The sequence below is a fragment of the Canis lupus genome, chromosome X, assembly GCF_011100685.1.
Source record: "Canis lupus familiaris isolate Mischka breed German Shepherd chromosome X, alternate assembly UU_Cfam_GSD_1.0, whole genome shotgun sequence".
NCBI lineage: Eukaryota > Metazoa > Chordata > Mammalia > Carnivora > Canidae > Canis > Canis lupus.
The window spans coordinates 91614927-91634305 of record NC_049260.1 but is presented as its reverse complement, the minus strand read 5'-3'; the positions used below and the strand labels follow the sequence as shown (position 1 = coordinate 91634305).

The 19379-nt window shown below is 42.3% G+C and overlaps 1 protein-coding gene across 2 annotated transcripts in view; it reads right to left on the bottom strand.

The window, feature by feature from the left end:
• The window catches only part of IL13RA1 (interleukin 13 receptor subunit alpha 1), a 54707-nt gene that overhangs the window by 26186 nt on the left and 9142 nt on the right, over positions 1 to 19379 (bottom strand). For both annotated transcript variants that reach the window (XM_038588154.1, XM_038588153.1), the window contains exons 3-6: positions 14593 to 14731; positions 12713 to 12833; positions 2659 to 2846; positions 679 to 830 (exon numbers count right to left, since the gene is read on the bottom strand). In XM_038588154.1, the coding sequence (XP_038444082.1) occupies positions 679 to 830; positions 2659 to 2846; positions 12713 to 12833; positions 14593 to 14731 (600 nt within the window). The remainder of the gene's footprint in view (positions 1 to 678; positions 831 to 2658; positions 2847 to 12712; positions 12834 to 14592; positions 14732 to 19379) is intronic.

Genomic DNA, 19379 nt, shown 5'->3' with positions numbered 1-19379 from the left:
GCCACAAACTCCAAGAAAAGGGAATGGCTACACCAGAGCCTCAAAGTATCTACCCAATCTGACCCCAGTCTCCTGCTTACACATCTTTCCCTATCAATTTCAGCCACACTGGTCTCCTTTTTGTTTCTCACACATGCCAAACTCATTCTTGCCTCAGAGTCTTTGTACTTGTTCCCTCCACTCCCCAGATTTTCACATGGCTGGCCCCTGCTTGTCATTCTGGTCTTATCTCAAATTGGATGACTATCCAACCTCATATTCTCTAAGGCCCTCCCATCATGCTACTGCATGACCCATTTGATTTTCTTCCTAGCATTCATGCTCTGAAATTAGCTTGCTCATTTACCTACTTATTTCCCAGCAGGTAGGCTTCACGGGAAAAACAGACCTTGTCATCAGGGAGATGTATACATAAAATAGTGCCCGGCACGTGGTAGATATGTAATAAAAATTTGTTCAGCAAAAGAATTGATGAACAACATGAATCTTACAGCCAATGCTCCTACCATCAACCCTCAAACCATCCGCCATGCCCTGTTTCAGACGAAAAATTTTACCACCATCATCACCATCAGGTGACAAATTGAAGAGTCACATTTCACTTATGTTTCAATTTAGTAAGAAATTCAAGTGAAAGAAAAATATCCAAATAAAATCAACTAGCTAATAAAAACTTACGTAGAATATATCATTCGTCTCAGTCTGGCTGTTATTGACTTCTACTTGGTAAGATAAGCATCTGCTATAAAAATTCTGTGGATTCTTCCATTGCACATACAAGTTACCATTTTGGAAGAAGAGACGCTTAATATGGGGGGGATCAGGTTTCACTGAAAGACAGAAATAGAAGAACCCAAATTAGCTTCCAGAATTTTGTTTGATGAGGTTCATATATGGGTAGAGATAATGAAGGTCACGATTAACGTAGAAAGCTTATTTTAAACTGCTTTGTAAAATGGATCCAAAAAACATTTTTGGGGCATCTAACAGATATTGTGAACTCTGGCCTGCATCCAGTTAGAACATGGCCAGGGTATAATCAGGACATTTGGCTGTGAATAAAGAGAATAAAGAAGAAGAATAAAGAAAAGCACTGGGTCAAGATGTGCATCCCCCTAATGGATGATGAGGGGCACCAGGGGTTCCCCCAGCGGCCACTCACGCCAATCAAAGGCCACAATTAAAACATTAGCCTAGTTTGTCATATACCGCAACATGGATGAACCTCAAGGACATTATACTAAGTGAAATAAGCCCAACACAAAAGGACAAATGCTATAGGATTCCACCCATACGAAATATCTAAAGTAGAAACAGAAAATAGAAAGCTGGTTACCAAGGGCTGGGGGAGGGCAAATTAGTGTTTAGGGGGGGCATGGAGTTCCAGTTTTAAAAGATGAGAAAGTTCTAGAGGTCTGTTGCACAACAATGGGAATATACTTAACATTATTGAATTGTACACTTAGAAATGGTTATGATGGGAAATTTAATGTTATGTAATTATAACTGCAATCAAAGTAAAAAAAATTAGCCTGGTCCATTTAGTTTTTCAGGAGTCAGCAATGCTTAAGACTAAGCAACAGAAGAGAGCGGAAGATTAGTGGAATGCAACTTGAAGATGTCATCTTCCAGCTGAGAAGGATTTCCCTTTATGTCGCCACTAATCTCTAGGAAGAAGAGTAGCAAAATGAGCTTTAGAAGGTCCATCGAGGACAATCTGCCAAGCAAGGGGAAGGGCAGAAAAGGGCTCTGCTTCAGATTATCCTACTTGGCAAGTTACCATGACCTTAATCCTCTGGCCTTTGGTCCACAATTAGAATTCACTTGTGTAACGGTAAGTGAAGGGGTGGCAAATAACAGATACTGCTCTGCCCCCAGACTTGGGAACCTTTGTCAATTCGTGGTTATTTGTCTATAAATTTTCTGTATACCATTTAACCATAATCTGAGCTCCCTATTGGGATCTTACAGCAAATAAATAAACATGATGCTTACAGTAGTCTGCTTTTGAGATCTACAAAATACCTCACATCATTTGGAACTCTGGACAGTCCTTTGAGGTCAAGAGGGACTATGGACCCTGTTTTACAGATGACAAAACACTTAGGAGTTTATACGCTTTGTCCAAAGTGAAAACCTAGGATCTCAAGCAGACTTCTGTTTTCTTTCTAAGAAACCAACACTTGGCTGCATTGGTTGTTCTGAGTGTTGGTATTTATGCCACCCAGCATAGTAGCTAGTTTGAATATCATCTCTGATCACTCCTCCTTCAGTCGCAGCCTTTTTCCAACTAAGAGAAAGATTCTTCAGGAACCATATCTTATTTTCTTCTGCAGCATCACCCTCTCCAGGGTCATAAGCAAAAGAGAACAGATCATAAGAGTCAGACAGCCTGTTTCCAGTCTCGGTTCTACAGCTAACTGAGTGTTCAAAGTCCTATCACACTCAAGCAGATAAGAGCAGAGCATGTGGCACATGTGCTCAATAAATATCAGAATTTCCAAGCCTGCTTCTTTAAAACAAAAAAATCAAATAATGGCATACATAAATCAGTCTTTTTCTCTGGGAAAAATCTTAAAACCAAAATCATTGCTTTTTTTAATTATCTGTACTGATTGTTCAAAAGACACACTGTCATACAGGACTTCTAAAACTTACCATGAGAAGTTAAAGGCACTATATTGAAGGACGGTCTAATTTTTCCTGCATTATCCTTGACCACTATTTGGACACTGTGTTGTTCAAAACTGGAATCCTTCAAATTAGTCAGAGCAAAGGAACAACCAATGTGTTGACCTTCTCTATAGATGTCTTCGCATTGAAGAATTTTTCCCAGGCTGCTGTGCCTGCAAAATATGAGACAACCTTCTGGATTACTTTTAACGAGGTGCTCAGGAAACAAAGGCAGACATTTGTTTTCTTTTAAATGACTGAAGAGGACCATGAAAGACAACATTTGCAATATGGAAAAATAGCTTTTCTTAAAACCCTATTTTATGATTGATTGATTGATTGATTGATTGGAGAGAGAGTACAAGTAGGGGGAGTGGCAGAGAAAGAGAGGGAGAAGTAGGCAACCTACTGAGCAGGGAGCCCGATGCAGGGGTTGATCCCAGGACCCCAAGATCACGACCCAAGCTGAAGGCTGAGCCACCCAGGAGCCCCAAAACCCTATTTTATAGTGTGGCTCCATTTCATACTCTTGGAAGAAATAAATGTTCCTTTTTGATGAACACTACTACTTTCTTTTCTTTTTTTTCAATTTTATTATTTTTTAAAATAAATTTATTTTTTATTGGTGTTCAATTTACCAACATACAGAATAACACCCAGTGCTCATCCCATCAAGTGCCCCCCTCAGTGCCCCTCACCCATTCACCCCCACCCCCTGCCCTACCCCCCTTCCACCACCCCTAGTTCGTTTCCCAGAGTTAGGAGTCTTTATGTTCTGTCTCCCTTTCTGATATTTCCCACACATTTCTTCTCCATCGAAAGATGAATGGATAAAGAAGATGTGGTTTATGTATACAATGGAATATTACTCAGCCATTAGAAATGACAAATACCCACCATTTGCTTCAACGTGGATGGAACTGGAGGGTATCATGCTGAGTGAAGTAAGTCAATCAGAGAAGGACAAACATTATACTTTCTTTTTTTTAAGTAAGCTCTATACCCAACGTGGGGCTTGAACTCACGACCCTGAGATTCAGAGTCACATGGTCTACCAACCGTGCCAGCCAGATGCCCCAAATACTGGTACATTAAATAGCTATGAAAACTATAGGAGCCCTGACTCCTTTTCCTCTTCTGTTTAAGGGATGTTACAAGGCCAGCAGGAGTTTTATGCTTCTTGAAAATGCCTCATCTGCTGAATTCCATGGTTTTCCTCTGGTTCTTCTGCCTGCCTGCTTTGTTTTCTTGGCTTCTCCTCTCTCTTCTCTTCTCTTTTCTTCTCTTTGGGTTCACATTTTATCCTCAGCCCTCTTGCACATGCCTCTTTACTGCTTACTCCCCTCATCCATTCTCCCCCAGTTGATCATTTCTATCCCTCGACTAGAATTTCTACACTGGGGATTCCTTGGAGCTAGTCCCAGATTTCTAACTGCTGCAGTGGAGTGTTCCACTCTGGCCTCAAAGTCAATGGCCTTATGCCCTCTCTCCCCTGCCAAATAGCCTGTCTTCTGACCTTCCCCATTCCCATCAGAGCACGCTTTCTCTGGACTCCTTGATTACGGCCTCTGATATCACCCTTTCCCCTCTCCTTTCCCTATATTCCTGTCACCATATTCCATTACTTCTTCCTTCACAGAGCTCCTTGGATTCTCTCCTGCAACATTCCCAGAACCCTCACCCTGTTTAATGTCCTCATCACTTCAGGCTTTGTGTCCTCTCCAGCATGACCTCTCTGACCTTCATTATTAGTCCCCTCCAATCACTGCCAGATCAATGTTCCAGGACACAATGGTTTTCTATGTGTTTCACTCCACATTGTGGCTATAGATACCTTCCATGATCAGTCCTGCTGGCATCTTATTTCCAATTTCACACCTTTATGTACAACTTTCCCCAGTGACCATTAGCACCTAGTGCAGTGCAGGCAGACAGAAGGTGCTCACTAGGCATTTTTTGTCTAGGCTATCAAAGGATTCTGTTTTGTGGTAGCTGGCAGGACAGAGTGAAGCCCTGCATCAGTCATAACCGGAGTCAGGCAAAGGTTCTACAGAAAAGGAAGGCAATTTTTAAAATGAACTAAGAGTGACAATTCCCAAACCCTTGACCTGGTACCTCTGAATCATCTGTAGTTGTATACAATTCAGATTCCTCAAGCCCTCTCCCGGGAATCCTACTCAGCAGGGTTTTGCCCGGGGCCTACGAATCAGCATTTTGATGGCAATTCTCCAGGGGATTCTTTTGAAAATCAGGTTTTACAAAACTCAGATCTACTCTCCTAAATTCAGTCAGCTAATCTTTGACAAGGGAGCAAAGACAGTCTCTTCAACAAATGGTGCTGGAACAATTAGATGTCCATATGCAAAAAGAAATGAATCTAGGCACAGCCCTTACGCCATTCACAAAACTAAACTTGGAATGGATCGCAAGCCTAAATGTAATGTGCGAAACTATAAAACTCTTAGGAGATGACACTGGGAAAAACCTAGATGAGCTGGGGCGTGGTGATGACTTTTTAGATACAATACTAAAGACGATCTAGGAAAGAAATAATCAGTCCACTGGACTTTATTAAAATTAAAAACTTCAGTTCTGCAAAAATCAATAGTAAGAGAATAAGAAAACAAGCCACAGACTCAGAGAAAATATTTGCAAAGACACATCTGATAAAGGACTGCTATTCAAAATATGCAGAGAATTCTTAAAATAATAAGAAAACAAACCACCCAATTAAAAAATAGGCTAAAGACTTTCAGACACTCCACCAGAGAAGATATACAGCTGGCAAAGAAGCATCTGAAAAGATGTTCCACATAATAGTCATCAGGGAAATGCAAATTAAAACAAGTTGCTACCATACACCTATGAGAATGGCCAAATCCAGAGCACCAACAGCACCAAATGCTGGGGCTGATGCAGAGGGAAAGAAATGCTACTTCATTGCTCTTCGGAATGCAAAATGCTACAGCCACTTTGGGACAGAGTCTGGTGGTTTCTTACAAAACTAAATATACTCTTACCATATGGTCAGCAATTACACTCCTTGGCATTTACCTAAAGGAGTTGAAAACTTACCTCCATGCAAAACACTGCACACAACTGTTTATAGCAGCTTTATTCATAATTGCCAAGACTCAGAAGCAACTAAGATGCCCTTCAGGGGGTGAACACTTAAACTGTGGTGCATCCAGACAATGGAATATTATTCAACATGAAAAAAAAAAGAGGCATCAAGACATGAAAAGACACGGAGGAAACTTAAATGCGTATTACTAAGTGAAAGAAGCCACTCTGAAATGGCTGCATGCTGTATGATTCCAACTGCAGGAACCTCTGGAAAAGACAAAACTGTGAAGACAATGAAAGATCAGTAGCTGTAGGGGTTGCGGAGGGAAAGATGAATAGGCAGAGGACAGAGGAGTTCCAGGGCAATGAAAATACTCTGTAAGATGTTATGTTGACAGACATGTGTCATGATACATTTGTTCAAACCCGTAGTATAGATGACACCAAGAGGGAGCCTGAAGGTAAGGTATGGACTTTGAGTGATTAAGATGTATCAGTGTAGATTGTGACAAATGTACCACCCTGGTAGGGGATACAGATAATGAGGGAGGCCATGAATTGTGGGGACACAGGGGTACATGGGAAATCTCTGTACCTTCCCCTCAATTTTGTTGTAAACCTAAAATTTCCCTACAAAAATAGTCTTTAAAAAATAAACCTCAAAATTCAGATCTAATCTATTTACTCCTTCAAGGGTTGTGCAAAGAAATATTTAAATATAGAAAATGGGGGGCACCTGGTTGGCTCAGCTGGTTGGGCATCTACCTTTAGCTCAGGTCATGATCCCAGCGTCCTGGGATCAAGCCCAGCGTCAGGCTCCCTGCTCAGCTGGGAGCCTGCTTCTCCCTCTCCCTCTCCCTGCTCATTCTCTCTCAGACAAATAAAATCTTTTTTAAAAAATACAGAAAATGCTCTTGTCCCTTATTGGATGGTACATAAAGTTTTTTTCCTAGTTGCAGGCCCCTTGTGGTTCATGAATGAATACAATCTTAGAAACTGGGATCCCTGGGTGGCGCAGCGGTTTGGCGCCTGCCTTTGGCCCAGGGCGCGATCCTGGAGACCCGGGATCGAATCCCACATCGGGCTCCTGGTGCATGGAGCTTGCTTCTCCCTCTGCCTGTGTCTCTGCCTCTCTCTCTCTCTCTCTCTGTGACTATCATAAAATAAAAAATAAATAAAAATTAAAAATTAAAATTAAAAAAAAAAACAATCTTAGAAACTAAGTACTGTGGCCAGTTTTTAGATCAGACAGCCCTGGAATGTTTTCTACCCACACCCAGAAAGTGAAGAAATTTATGACACTTTTGTTACATAACTAAAAAAAAAACATGCAGAAAATTGAATTTTTTCAACTAAAGAGAGGAACTTCTCTAATGGGCAATTTTTCCTATTCCTTTTTCACTTCTGTACCTTCAGTGTTTCACATACTCTCATGGACCCCAGATAGGAAATTTAAAAAAAAATTTTTTTTGTCGTTGTAATTTGGACAAAATAACAAAAGGGGAAATATCGGTTTTTGAACAGACAACTTTGGAGGACTTCTTGCAAAATATTAGATAAGAACCTGAGCCAGAAGACATTCAGGTGCTTCCTGTTAAGATTCAGACACTGAAATCCTCTGCAGAAGAATCACACTACAGACATAAGGAGGAAATTGACAAATTTAAAGACCATTTCCCTAAGCCTAAAGATGATTAATGTGGTAAGAAATTCCCTAAAATTCATTGGCAGAGCTAGTCTGCAGCTATTAAGGTCAGGCTCTTTCAATGCCAGCCAGACTCACCCTGCAGGACCACAAGTCACTGCCCTGGGGCTTCAAAGTAACTCTCCAGTTTCTAACTGGGGAGTGGGGAAACATTCTCTGGCAGTTCATTTGACATGATTTAAACTGTACCTAAACCAATTCCAAGTGCTTGATAATTAACAGGCCAAGCATCTGCTTTTCTTTTGTGGTTGTGATTAGAAAGGATTTCTCTAGGGGAGAGCAGGAGTGGAGGAGATCAGGACTAGCTGCTAATTCTTCCAAGTGGGGAAAGAAGCCCCCAATGTGTACTGGTGACATCTGCAAGGGAGTGGGGATGAATAATAATAATAATAATAATAACAACAACAATAATAATAAACCAATATAGCTCACCTGCGTCGATCACTTCCTCTATATATGTTAGGAGTTGGGCACGGTTTCCAAACATGTTTCACCCAATAGCAACCCTGACAACAACCTTAAGAAGTAGCATCAATATGACTCTGCCCATTTAACAGAATATATCTGTTAAAAGAATAAGCTGCAGGGTGCTGAGGGCAGAAGAATACAGAATCTGTGCTGGCACCACCCAAGGACATTTTCTGGGTTTACAGAACTATCTACTGCCTGTGCTATCCAACGCCGGAGCCACTAGCCATGTGTGAAATTGACTAGCAAGACTGAGCAATTGGTTTTCACGTGACTTAATTTTAATTAATTTAAATTAATATGTAAACAGTCATGGGTGAGTTGTGGCTTCGTACCAGATAGTGCAGGTTGTTTACACTACAGAAAGAGTCCATATTGATGACTAATGCTGGAACCACGTATAACAAGAAGTGGTAACCCTGACACCCATCCCCCTCAGGCACCAGTGAACCACCACTCTCCTGGGGTGGCTTCATGAGCCACCTCCAATGGTTGTAGATTATCCTCTTCACAGAGGCATCAACTGAGGACTGACAGCCAGCCTAAGCACCATTTGCTCTCAACTTTGGCTGTGTCAGCCCAAATGAAGAGGAATATTTCAACCCAGAGAAAGAATGCTTTTTCAAATTGGTGGGTCCAATTTTTTTATCATTTGTTCATCCGGAGGGGGCTTAGGTTTTGCACTCTGCGCTAAGACTTGTTTTGTGCTAGTACACGCCTCAAGGTATTTCCCTATCTTTGGGTTGCAAGAACTCCAGGGACCAGGCCACTGTTCACCTCCAGCACCACCCTGACTCCTATATCCGGGTTACTTTCCCACACAGTTGGCCATGGAATGAGGTAGTTTTAAGACTTTTCCTTCCTTCCCTTGCACCTTCTATAGACACAGACTCTAAAGGTTTTCCCTGTGATTTTACCAATAGCAACTCCAGGGAGAACAGGAGGAGTTAACAGCATAATGAACACAGAGATGCTATCAACTAACAATGTACTAACAGCTCTCCCAATGTACTAACAGCTCTCCCAATGTACTAACAGCTCTCCCCAGACTACACTGCAACATCATCAGAGCAAAGCTCCTCTTTGTAAGGCTTAGTTCCCTGGCTCCTTCACTGGCAATTCTCTGGGGAGTGCGACCTACTCAGTCCTCTTCTCTTTTTACTCCTGAACCATAAAGCTCCTGAGTGGCTTACCCCTCCTAAATCCTCATGCTAATCCCAAATGTTCTGTAAGCTTTGGACCCTACCACACCTTTAAAACTTATTTCTGGAGCACCTACCATGCGGCAGGCACTGAGGATAACAAGATACAGCCCCTGCTGTCAAGGGAGAAGGCAGCCTGGGGAGGGCTACTGCTAAGTAAACAGGAAGTGACAACACAATGTGCTGAGTATTATGACACAGGAAAGTGCAAGGTACCATGGGACACGATGACCGGGCACACACCTAGATCTGAGAGGTCAAGGAAGGCTTTCTGGAAAGGAAGTGATGTCTGAGCTGAGATCAGGACAAAGCAGGGGCATCCAGGTGAAAGGACCAGGTCTGGGACGTACAGGGACGCAGCGTGCTTCCACTGTTCTGTTAGTGTTTGAACGGTCTGTTTGAGGAACTGAAAGGAGCTCAGCGAGGGCTGGATGGTAGGATGCAAGAGGGTGGAGGTGTGCAGAAGGAGGAAGAGGAGGAGGAAGAAAAGGAGGAGGCTGGGCCAGAGGGGCGGAAGGAGCCAGGTCAGAAGGGGCTTTTGTCCGGAGTGCTGAGGGGTTGGTTTGGACTTTATCCCAAAACCACTGGGGAGCCACTGTGTGGCTCTAATTAATAAAAGGAGAAACAAGTATCACAAGTGGGCAAGTGAAACTCCAAAACCTCAAATGAGAATTGTTTATCTCAGGAGAAAAAACAACCCTCAAGACTGAACCACACCACTTCACAGACAGCACTTCTCGACTCTGTCAGGAGCGCCCCTGCAATGGCGGGGTCAGAGTGGGCGGGGGGCGTGAAGGCCAAACCTGGGAGCCAGACTGGAAAGCCATAGTCTGCTGATTTCTGCCTTCTAGTCCAGGACAGACAGAGGGCTCTGAGACACCAAAAATATGTCTCATCCAGCCATCTAGCAAAATGGACATTGTAGGAGCAAAGGCCACGTTTTTCCTATTGGTTTTGGGAGTCCTGGACATGGCACTCCACACCCCATCCTCTCAGAAGCAGTCTGAAAGAAAGACAGAGGGAGGGGCAAGGCCCTGTGGAGGGTACAGCGCTGACCCAAGGTCTTCTGCTTCCCCAGCCTGGCACCACACTGACAGCACACGCCCGTTCCTCAATGCTCTTCCCCAGGGCCCCATCTCGGACAACCCCCCATCTGTGCAGCCCCCACCCTTCATCCAAGCCCCCAGCCTTGCCCTACCACCCCAAGCTCCACCCTAGCTTCTATAAAGTCAGTGCCTCTGCTAGCCTTCATAATGCACTGTTATTTTTATACAGGTAATTGTGTCGGGTGCTGTCTCCCCCTCCACATTTTAAACTCTATGAGCAAAGAGCCATGTTTCTTATCTCTGCAGCCTCGTCAGTGCTTCACCCACACTGTGTGCCAAATAAAGTCTTACTGAATTGAAGTGATTAACCTGGTCCTTTCTTCCTTGTTCTGCTGCTAATAATCCTAGGCTCTAAAAGAAAGGAAATGCTTAAAGATTAATTTAGAAATTCAACAGATTTTGTGGATGTGCTCACAAATCTCAGATATAAGTTATTTTGTGGGAAGCAAACCTACTTTTTTTTAATAATTGCTTTCTCATCAGTTCCTTATTTTTTTTTTAATTGATGCAGGGCTGACATACAATGTGACATTAGTTTCAGGTGCTCAGTCAACTTACTTTTTATCCCTGGGCATGGTTATAATTTTCCTTTTTAAAGGTAGAAATAATCACTCATACATTGCTGGTGGGAATATAAAATGATATAGCCACTCTAGAAAATAGTTTGGCAGTTTTTTATAACACAAAATATGCAATTACCATATGACCCAGCAACTTGGGCATTTATTCCATAAACAGGAAAAGTTATGCTCACATAAAAACCTGAATAGGAGTATTTACAGCAGCTTTATTCGTAATTGCAAAAAATTAGAAACAAGATATCCTTCAATGAATAAATGTTTAAACTGGCACATCCATACCATGTAGTAAAAAAAAAGAATGAATTACTGATACACATGAGTTGCAGGGACTTCAAGGGTATTATGCAGAATTTTTTTTTAAGAAGTCAGCCCCAATTACGTGCTATGTCTATTCTAGTAACATTCTTGAAATGACAAAAATATAGAGATGGAGAACAGATGAATAATTGCCAGAGGTTAGAGACTCAGGAAGAGGAAGGCAAGGAGCAGGGTGCAGAAGGGAGGAGGGTATGGGTATAAAATAGTAACTCAGGGGATCCTTGTGGTAATGGAACTATTCTAGTTTTTACACATGTGATAAAATTATATAGAACCACACTCACACACACACACACACACACACGAGTGCATGTGACACTGATGAAATTTGAATAAGGTGGGTGGATATAACCACAGCAACTTTCTGGTTTTGATACTGTATTTTAGTTATAGATCCTATTACCTTTGGGAGAAACTGCATGACAGGTACACTGAGATCTCCCTGTACATTTTTCCAACATCCTGTGGATCTACCACTACTTTTTAAAGATGCTTTTAGAAACTAGGCTTCTAAAAAAGTAGATGCATCTTCCACTGAAGCAAAGTGCCCATCTTCTTGGGTTTGTAAAAAGAATAGGGATAAAGAAGCTGTGGTATATATACACATGGGAATACTACTCAGCCATAAAAAAAAATGAGCTCTTGCCATTTGGGACAACATGGATGGGCCTAGAGGGTATTATGCTAAGTGAAGTAAGTCAGACAAAGACAAATACCATATGATTTCACTTCAATGTGGGATCTACAAAACAAAACAAACAGACTCTTAAGTACAGAGAACAAACTGGTGGTTGCCAGAGGTGAGGTTGGTTGAGTGAAATAGATGAAGGGGATTCAAAGGCACAAACTTCCAGTTATAAAATAAATTAAGGCAGGGGGATGAAAAGTACAGCATAGGGAATATAGTCAGTAATACTGTAATAATGCTGTATGATGACAGATGGTGGCTACATTTATTGTGGCGAGTACTGAGTAATGTACAGAATTGTTGAATCACTATGCTATAGACCTGAAACTAATATAACACATGTCAATTTATACTTTAATTTAAAAATCATGATAGGCAGCCTGGGTGGCTCAGCGGTTTAGCGCCGCCTTCAGCCCAGGGCGTAATCCTGGGGACCTGGGATCGAGTCCCGCATCCGGCTCCCAGCATGGAGCCTGTTTCTCCCTCTGCCTGTGTCTCTGCCTCTGCCTCTCTCTCTCTCTCTGTCTCTCATGAATAAATAAATAAAATCTTAAAAAAATAATAAAAATCATGATAAATAGGGGGCACCTAGGTGGCTCAGTTGGTTAAGTGTCAGACTCTTGGTTTCTGCTCAGGTCATGATCTCAGGGTCAAGAGATCGAGCACTGCATTGGGCTCTGTGCTAAGCAGGGAGTCTGTTTGAGATTCTCTCTCTCCCTCTGCCCCTCCCCCCACTGTACACACTCTCTCAAAATAAATAAAATATTAAAAAATAATAATGATAAATAAAGCCCCAAAAACCAGGTTGTTCTTTTCTCAATTTTGGTTTTTAATGAGGTTGGAGACCAACACTCCCCAAATAATCACAATCAGTCCTTCTCCCCAAGTCTCCCATACACACTCACCAATAGTAGAGAGTATAGTTGGTGTCAGGGCTTGTATTCCTTCCAGGAAGCCAAGTACACTTCATGTAGCTCAGGTTGTGCCAAACACATTGTAGCTCAGTCACAGCCGACTCAGGATCACCTAGAATATCCAGCCAAGGGTTTAGGATGCTTCTCTCCCTGTCATACAAACCTGCCAATCCCTCTGGGGCATGGGGAATAGTGAGAATGTTTTACCAGACAGCCAGTCCCTAATCTCTCATCCTATTTTACCCAGAAGGCACCCAGGATGGAGAAAACCCAAATCTAACTTGTTACAACTTTCTCTCTCACCTCCAGATACCAAGAAAATATTTTTATGATCACTGAGGGGCCCTAACTCTGTACGCCTAACTGCAGAGAGTTTAAAGGTCAAATAATATTTCAATGGTAGGCAATGAATATGGAATTCCTAAATGAACATGAAAACACAAACAACCCATATATCTACCCGTCTTTAAAGGAAAACAAGTCTATTGAGTTAAAATTTACCTTCCTGTCTTCTGATACTAACACATCTCGTTTTAAAGACTAAACAAATATTCCTCCTGAAGCAATTTGGGGGAAAAGTGAACATAGCTCTTGGTAGTTGTTTACTGTGTGTTGAGGAGCTCTGCAATCTTTATCATCTGAAAACTACCTTTATAAAGCCTTTTGTTTAAGGCATCATGTCAGCAAGTTAAATGCCTATGTTTAAAATGCAAACTTGCTATCCCTCAGGATTCTCGAAGGGGTACTGTCCGGAGGCATCATCAACCATTTTATTGTCCTAATACAATTTATGCTTTTTCAGATTATTTATTAAACTTCTAAAGAAATGAGAGTAGGGGAGGTAAGATGTTTTAAACCATGCTCCCAGCCTCCTGGCAATAGCGAATTTTATTTTACAAATAGGACTTCATCTACTTTTGACCTGTGCAAGGCAGGTAGACAGAAAGGCCAACAGGCCATGTAGTGCTAAAGTTCAGAAGTGGGAGATAGGACCCTCCAAATAAGGGGCAGCATGATATTTATAGATGATGCATATCCAGCATTTACTCTTTGCCGGGCCCTATGCTAAGCACCTCATGTACACTGACTTCCATAATCCTGTCAAGGTCCTGGGAGGCAGGGACTTGTCATCAGCCCCATTTGACAGATGAGGAGAGTAAAGTGGGTAGGGGCTAAGTGATCTGCTGAAGGTCACACAGCTGTTACTTGGCAGAGCTGAGACTTAAACTTGGACATCTGGGCCCCAGTAGCCCTGCTCTTAATCAGGATAAGCTCCTCCCTGCATGCAACCCAAGTGCCAGAAGAAACTGGGTAATGGGCAGGAAGGGAACTAAGGGCCAATGACCAACCTGACTACGGGACAGCTTTTCCTAGGCCAGCGGGCTCATTTTCCTTTTCTAATGCCTTTCCCCAAATATGTTTCACATATCAAGCTAATCTTTCTATCGAATGAGGAGGGCAGTATTTGGGGTATTTTTAAGACCCTGGGCCCGTCATCTGAAGACCAATAGCAACTCACTCAGTTCCCTTCTTCCTCATAAAGTGGATCAGAGTAATAATATATGCCTTGCTCACTTGACAAAATAAGTTTATGAGGCTCAATTTAAGAGAGGGTATATATGTGTGTATATCACATTCCAAATTATTCAATGCTATAGAACTATTAGGCACAGTTATTCAAGTAGTGAGCACCTCGAAGGCAGGGACATACTCGTAATTACCATTGTGCTGTCAGCACCTAATACAAGTGCCTGGAACTTATCAGATTCAGCACATATTTGAAAACTGAATGAATTAATGAACACTGAACATAAACATATGGATAATGTGCATTTATTCCCTAACTTCCAACAAACAGTGCTTTCAGTTACCTTCAGGTGGTGGGGTGCACTTTTCCACCAAAATGCTAGGATTGTCACTTTCATTGGTGCTGCACTGGGACCCCACTTGCAGACAAATCCTCTCATTCAGGGGTACTTCTTTTGAACGATGAGTTTCAGGAGCAATTTTCTAAAATCAGGAAATTGTACAAAGGCATTGCTCTAGCAAACATACAGCAATATGCTTAGGTAATAAAACATCAGCATGGTCAAATATGTAAAAAAAAAATTGAAGGTTATCAGATGGCATACACTGGTGACTCTCAACCTGCAGTGATTTTGCTCTGCCCACCCCCACCATCCCAGGAGGCCATTTGACGATGTCTAAGAACATGTGTGTTTGTCACGACTTAGGAGGGGGCTGCCACTGGCACCTAGTAGACAGAGGCCAAGGATGCTGCGAAACACACTACAATACACAGGACAGTTTTCCGTCCCCTTACAGCAAAGAATTATCCTGCACCAAATGTCACTAAGTACCACTAGTGAGAAACCCTGGTAGAGATAAAAGATAATTTCCCACATTTTAAATGTATAAACATCATGACATTTACCTATAAACCTACCATGCTAACACATCAACTGTCTAAAACCAATTTTAGGGATCCCTGGGTGGCGCAGCGGTTTAGCGCCTGCCTTTGGCCCAGGGCGCAATCCTGGAGACCCGGGATTGAATCTCACGTTGGGCTCCCGGTGCATGGAGCCTGCTTCTCCCTCTGCCTGTGTCTCTGCCTCTCTCTCTCTCTCTGTGTGACTATCATAAATATTTTAAAAAAATAAAAATAAATAAAACCAATTCTAAAGGAAACACAGGAAGATTATCAAAATTCAATTCCTAGGGGTGCCTGGGTGGTGCAGTTGGTTAAACATCTGACTTTTGGTTTTGGCTCAGGTCCTGATCTCAGGGTCCTGGGATGGAGCCCCGAGTTGGGCTCCATGCTCAGCACGGAGTCTGCTTGGGTTTCTCTCTCCCTCTCTCACTGCCTCTTCTCCTCCTTGCGCATTCTCTCTCTCCCAATAAATAAATAAATAAATAAATCTTTAAAAAAAATCCACTTCCTAACTAGATTCAGTATACTATCAAGATCAAGGTAAAAACTGCCTTAAGAATCCAGTAATCCGGGATCCCTGGGTGGCGCAGCGGTTTAGCACCTGCCTTTGGCCCAGGGCGCGATCCTGGAGACCCGGGATCGAATCCCACATCCCGGTGCATGGAGCCTGCTTCTCCCTCTGCCTGTGTCTCTGCCTCTCTCTCTCTCTCTCTATCATAAATAAATAAAAAAAAATTTAAAAGAATCCAGTAATCCTGGTCACCTCTGAGGACAGGAAGCAAAGGGGGGGGCCTTGGACCAAAGACAGACTCTTCATTAAACTTCGTTCTGTACTGTTTGACCATTCTGACTACTTCACACAAACACAGAAATCTTAAGCATAGCTTTATGCCCTGAGTATACCGCCCTCTTATTCTAAAAAAGTAGATGGGCTCTGTGGAACTACAGAAAGCCAGCTTATATACTGCATACAGATGGAAATCACAAATCTGGTCATTATGATTTAGGATCATGAGATTAGAGGGCTCTTTAGGAAATTAACATTTCCCAAGCTGACAGAGTTAGAATAATTAAGAATGAAGCTGCTTTTAATCAGAGCTCCAAGGAGTTTCCTGTTTTGCAATAGTTTCTGACTCAAGTTGGAGATAGCATTTCCTTCTATATACGTGCTGATGGCCCTGAAGTGGAAAATTTGTCATAGTTCCCTCTGTCTGCCACCCTAAGGAGCTACTCTGCCATTTCCCATGCCTACTGCCAGCAGGAGCATGAGGGCCACCATCAGACACTCCCCAAATCAAGACTTAAGGATGCTCTCCGAGAGGTAGCTAGCAAACCAACAATTAATGAATCATAGCAAAGATATGAAAAAAATCACATTAGTGAGACTAAATAGCTCTCAGGCTCAAACAAGACAGCACTCTGAAAGGCACTAGCACTTAAGAAAGGACAAAGAAAGGCATGTGCACAAACCTCTGGCAGGGAGGAAAGGGGGGGGCAGTTTGGCCCCATGGGCACAGAGCACTTCTGTCCCACCTGTAAAGCTATGCCCACCTTCAGTGAGACCTCCAGCTACTCTCAGCCAAGTACATTTTCACAACTAATTTCTAATTCTTTCATAAGAAACCTACTTATCAGGGCACCTGGATGGCTCAGTGGTTGGGCATCTGCCTTTGGCTCCGGTCATGATCCTGGGATCCTGGGATCAAGTCCCACAGGGACTTGCAGGGAGCCTGCTTCTTCCTCTGCCTATGTCTCCACCTCTCTCTCTGTGTCTCTCATCAATAAATAAATAAAACCTTAAAAAAAAACAAAAGAAACCTACTTATCATTTGCCTTTCTATATAGTTGGTGCCTACCAGAATGGAACACATCAGTTAAGCCAACAGAAAGGATGTTTTCTGGATGTTTCTAGGATGTTTTTTCACAGTGATAGTTCTCATGGCAAAGTAAGAAACTGGCCCTTGAGAAATGAATGTGTGCTGAGGGGATGAGGGTTCTTAGCCTGTGAAAGTGAAGACCAGCTCCGCGATCATAGTAATGGTGGCACAAAAAGTCCCAAGTGCAAATTTCACCAACGTCCCAGTTTTCCTAAGCTCTAATCCTATATACTCCTAAAGGAGCCACATGGACATAAGGATCCTTGATAATTCTTATTTGGAAGCTGCCTCTGCACCCTGAAGATACCAGGGGTGGGGTGGGGGGACATGTATGGTTAAATGCCATAAATTAGCATCATCATGGGAAAAATCCCAGTTCTCTTATTATATTAGACATTGTTCCAGTGAGAGGGCTGAGGAATTTTATTACACAGAGATTTTCATTATAATCAAATTTTTTATAATCAAATTTTTTAAATTAAATACTTCAGTACTTAATCTGAATCTTATACTGGGGGCATATAAATAATAAATCAGAAAAGAGATAGTAGGGGGAAAATAAAATAATTTTTAAAATCTCTTTCTGGGGTGCCTGGGTGGTTCAGTCAGTTAAGCATCTGCCTTTGGCTCAGGTCATGATCCCAGGGTCCTGGGACTGAACCCCATGCCGGGCTCCTTGTTCAGTGGGGAGCCTGCTTCTTCCTCTCCCTCTGGCACTCCCCCTGCTTGTGCTGGCTTTCTCTCAAATAAAAAAAATCTCTTTCAAAGCTTAAGGCAAATGATATTAAATTGGCTTGAAAAAAGTAGAAACCCCAATTGTCAACAATCACCCAGCCTAGCACATCTCTATCAAACAAGGAACTAAATCCCGGCAGATCTTGATGAGGTATGTCTGATGGCTCCCACATGACTTTTGGCTGTGGTGACTCATTTTGCTGGTAGCTGCTGTATGACATTGTGCTCCACCCCTTGGGGAATCTGGGCTTCTTTGAAAATTTATTGAAAACCAAGGCCAGAGTCCTGAACTGGTCCCTCCCCTCAGGACCAATGTTCATTTGGCTGGATCACACCTTTCCCAATTCCAGATTCCTTTCTCAGTAGAAAAAGAGAGTCAGCCTCAGTTTTTGCCTTCCTGGATGCCTGTATGGAACAACAGCTTTTTAATTTATTAACCTAGTGAAACTTGCTATCTCTTGGTGATGAGAGAGATTTAATCCGATGCCAAAGCAAATAAATCAACATTCTTTTAACAACAAGCCAAAAAACAAAAATAAAAACAAAACTTGATGCCAGATCCTTCTTCTACCTGCCAGATTGGGAAACCAGTAGATATTGCTAAAACAATGGTGGAGGGCAGCCACTTAAAACTAATCTTGTATTTGTAAAAAATTATCTATGAATCCCGGTCTCTCGTGTTAATGATCCTCCAATTTGAAGATTGAAAATGACCCCAAGGGTTTATCTCATTTAGCAAATTAGGACCATTAGACAGTCCCATAAGCCCCCTTAACATATACAAAGTATCCTAAGGCCACTACTTCCATATGCTTCAAAGCATATATATGGCCCAGTTTTTGTATGATGATGTTAATGCTTTGTCCAAAGGATGAAAAGGGAAATCACTTCTGCCATTCACTGTCAGCCTCAGGATTGTAAACCTCAAAAGGTTAGACAGGAAATCTCCCATCATGGATTAGAAGGGATAATCCATGTTTATCACAAATGTAGCATGGACAGCCATCGACACTGTCAAATGGCTGGAATATAAATGAGCAGGCCTTAAGCAGAGGTCACCTTTATGATCTCCAGATGGTTCCTTCAGGGGCAAAATGGAGGGCAATATTAGGTTGAACCATATGTCCTAAAGAAGCAACAATTGCATGTGATTCAACCTAATAACAACGATGATGATGATAATAAAAGCTGATGATTATTGAATGTTAATGTGGTGCCAGGTGCATTACCAACATCATCTCCTTTCATATACCCACCATTCACACGAAGTAGGTCCTCCCCCAGCATTTTACAAACAAGGAAATGGAAGCTCAGAGAGGTTAAGTGACTTGCTTGGGTCACACACCTTGAAAGGGGAAGAGACAAATGCTCAAACCTAATTCTAATTCCATTGCCTCCTAAAGTTTCTTTCAAGTCTAAATGTCTGTATCTGTACTGTGGGATTAGTCCCATTTCTAGGCTAGACTATCACCATGTCTACCTGATTGATCTTTGGGTGTGCTTGGCTGGCTAGTGAATGTGGACCAGTTAGGAGAAAAGGTTACCTCTCCTCGGTTTCAATGAGATACTTAGGCAAAGCTCTTAAAGGTCTTTCCCATAACTTCTCAAGGCTGAA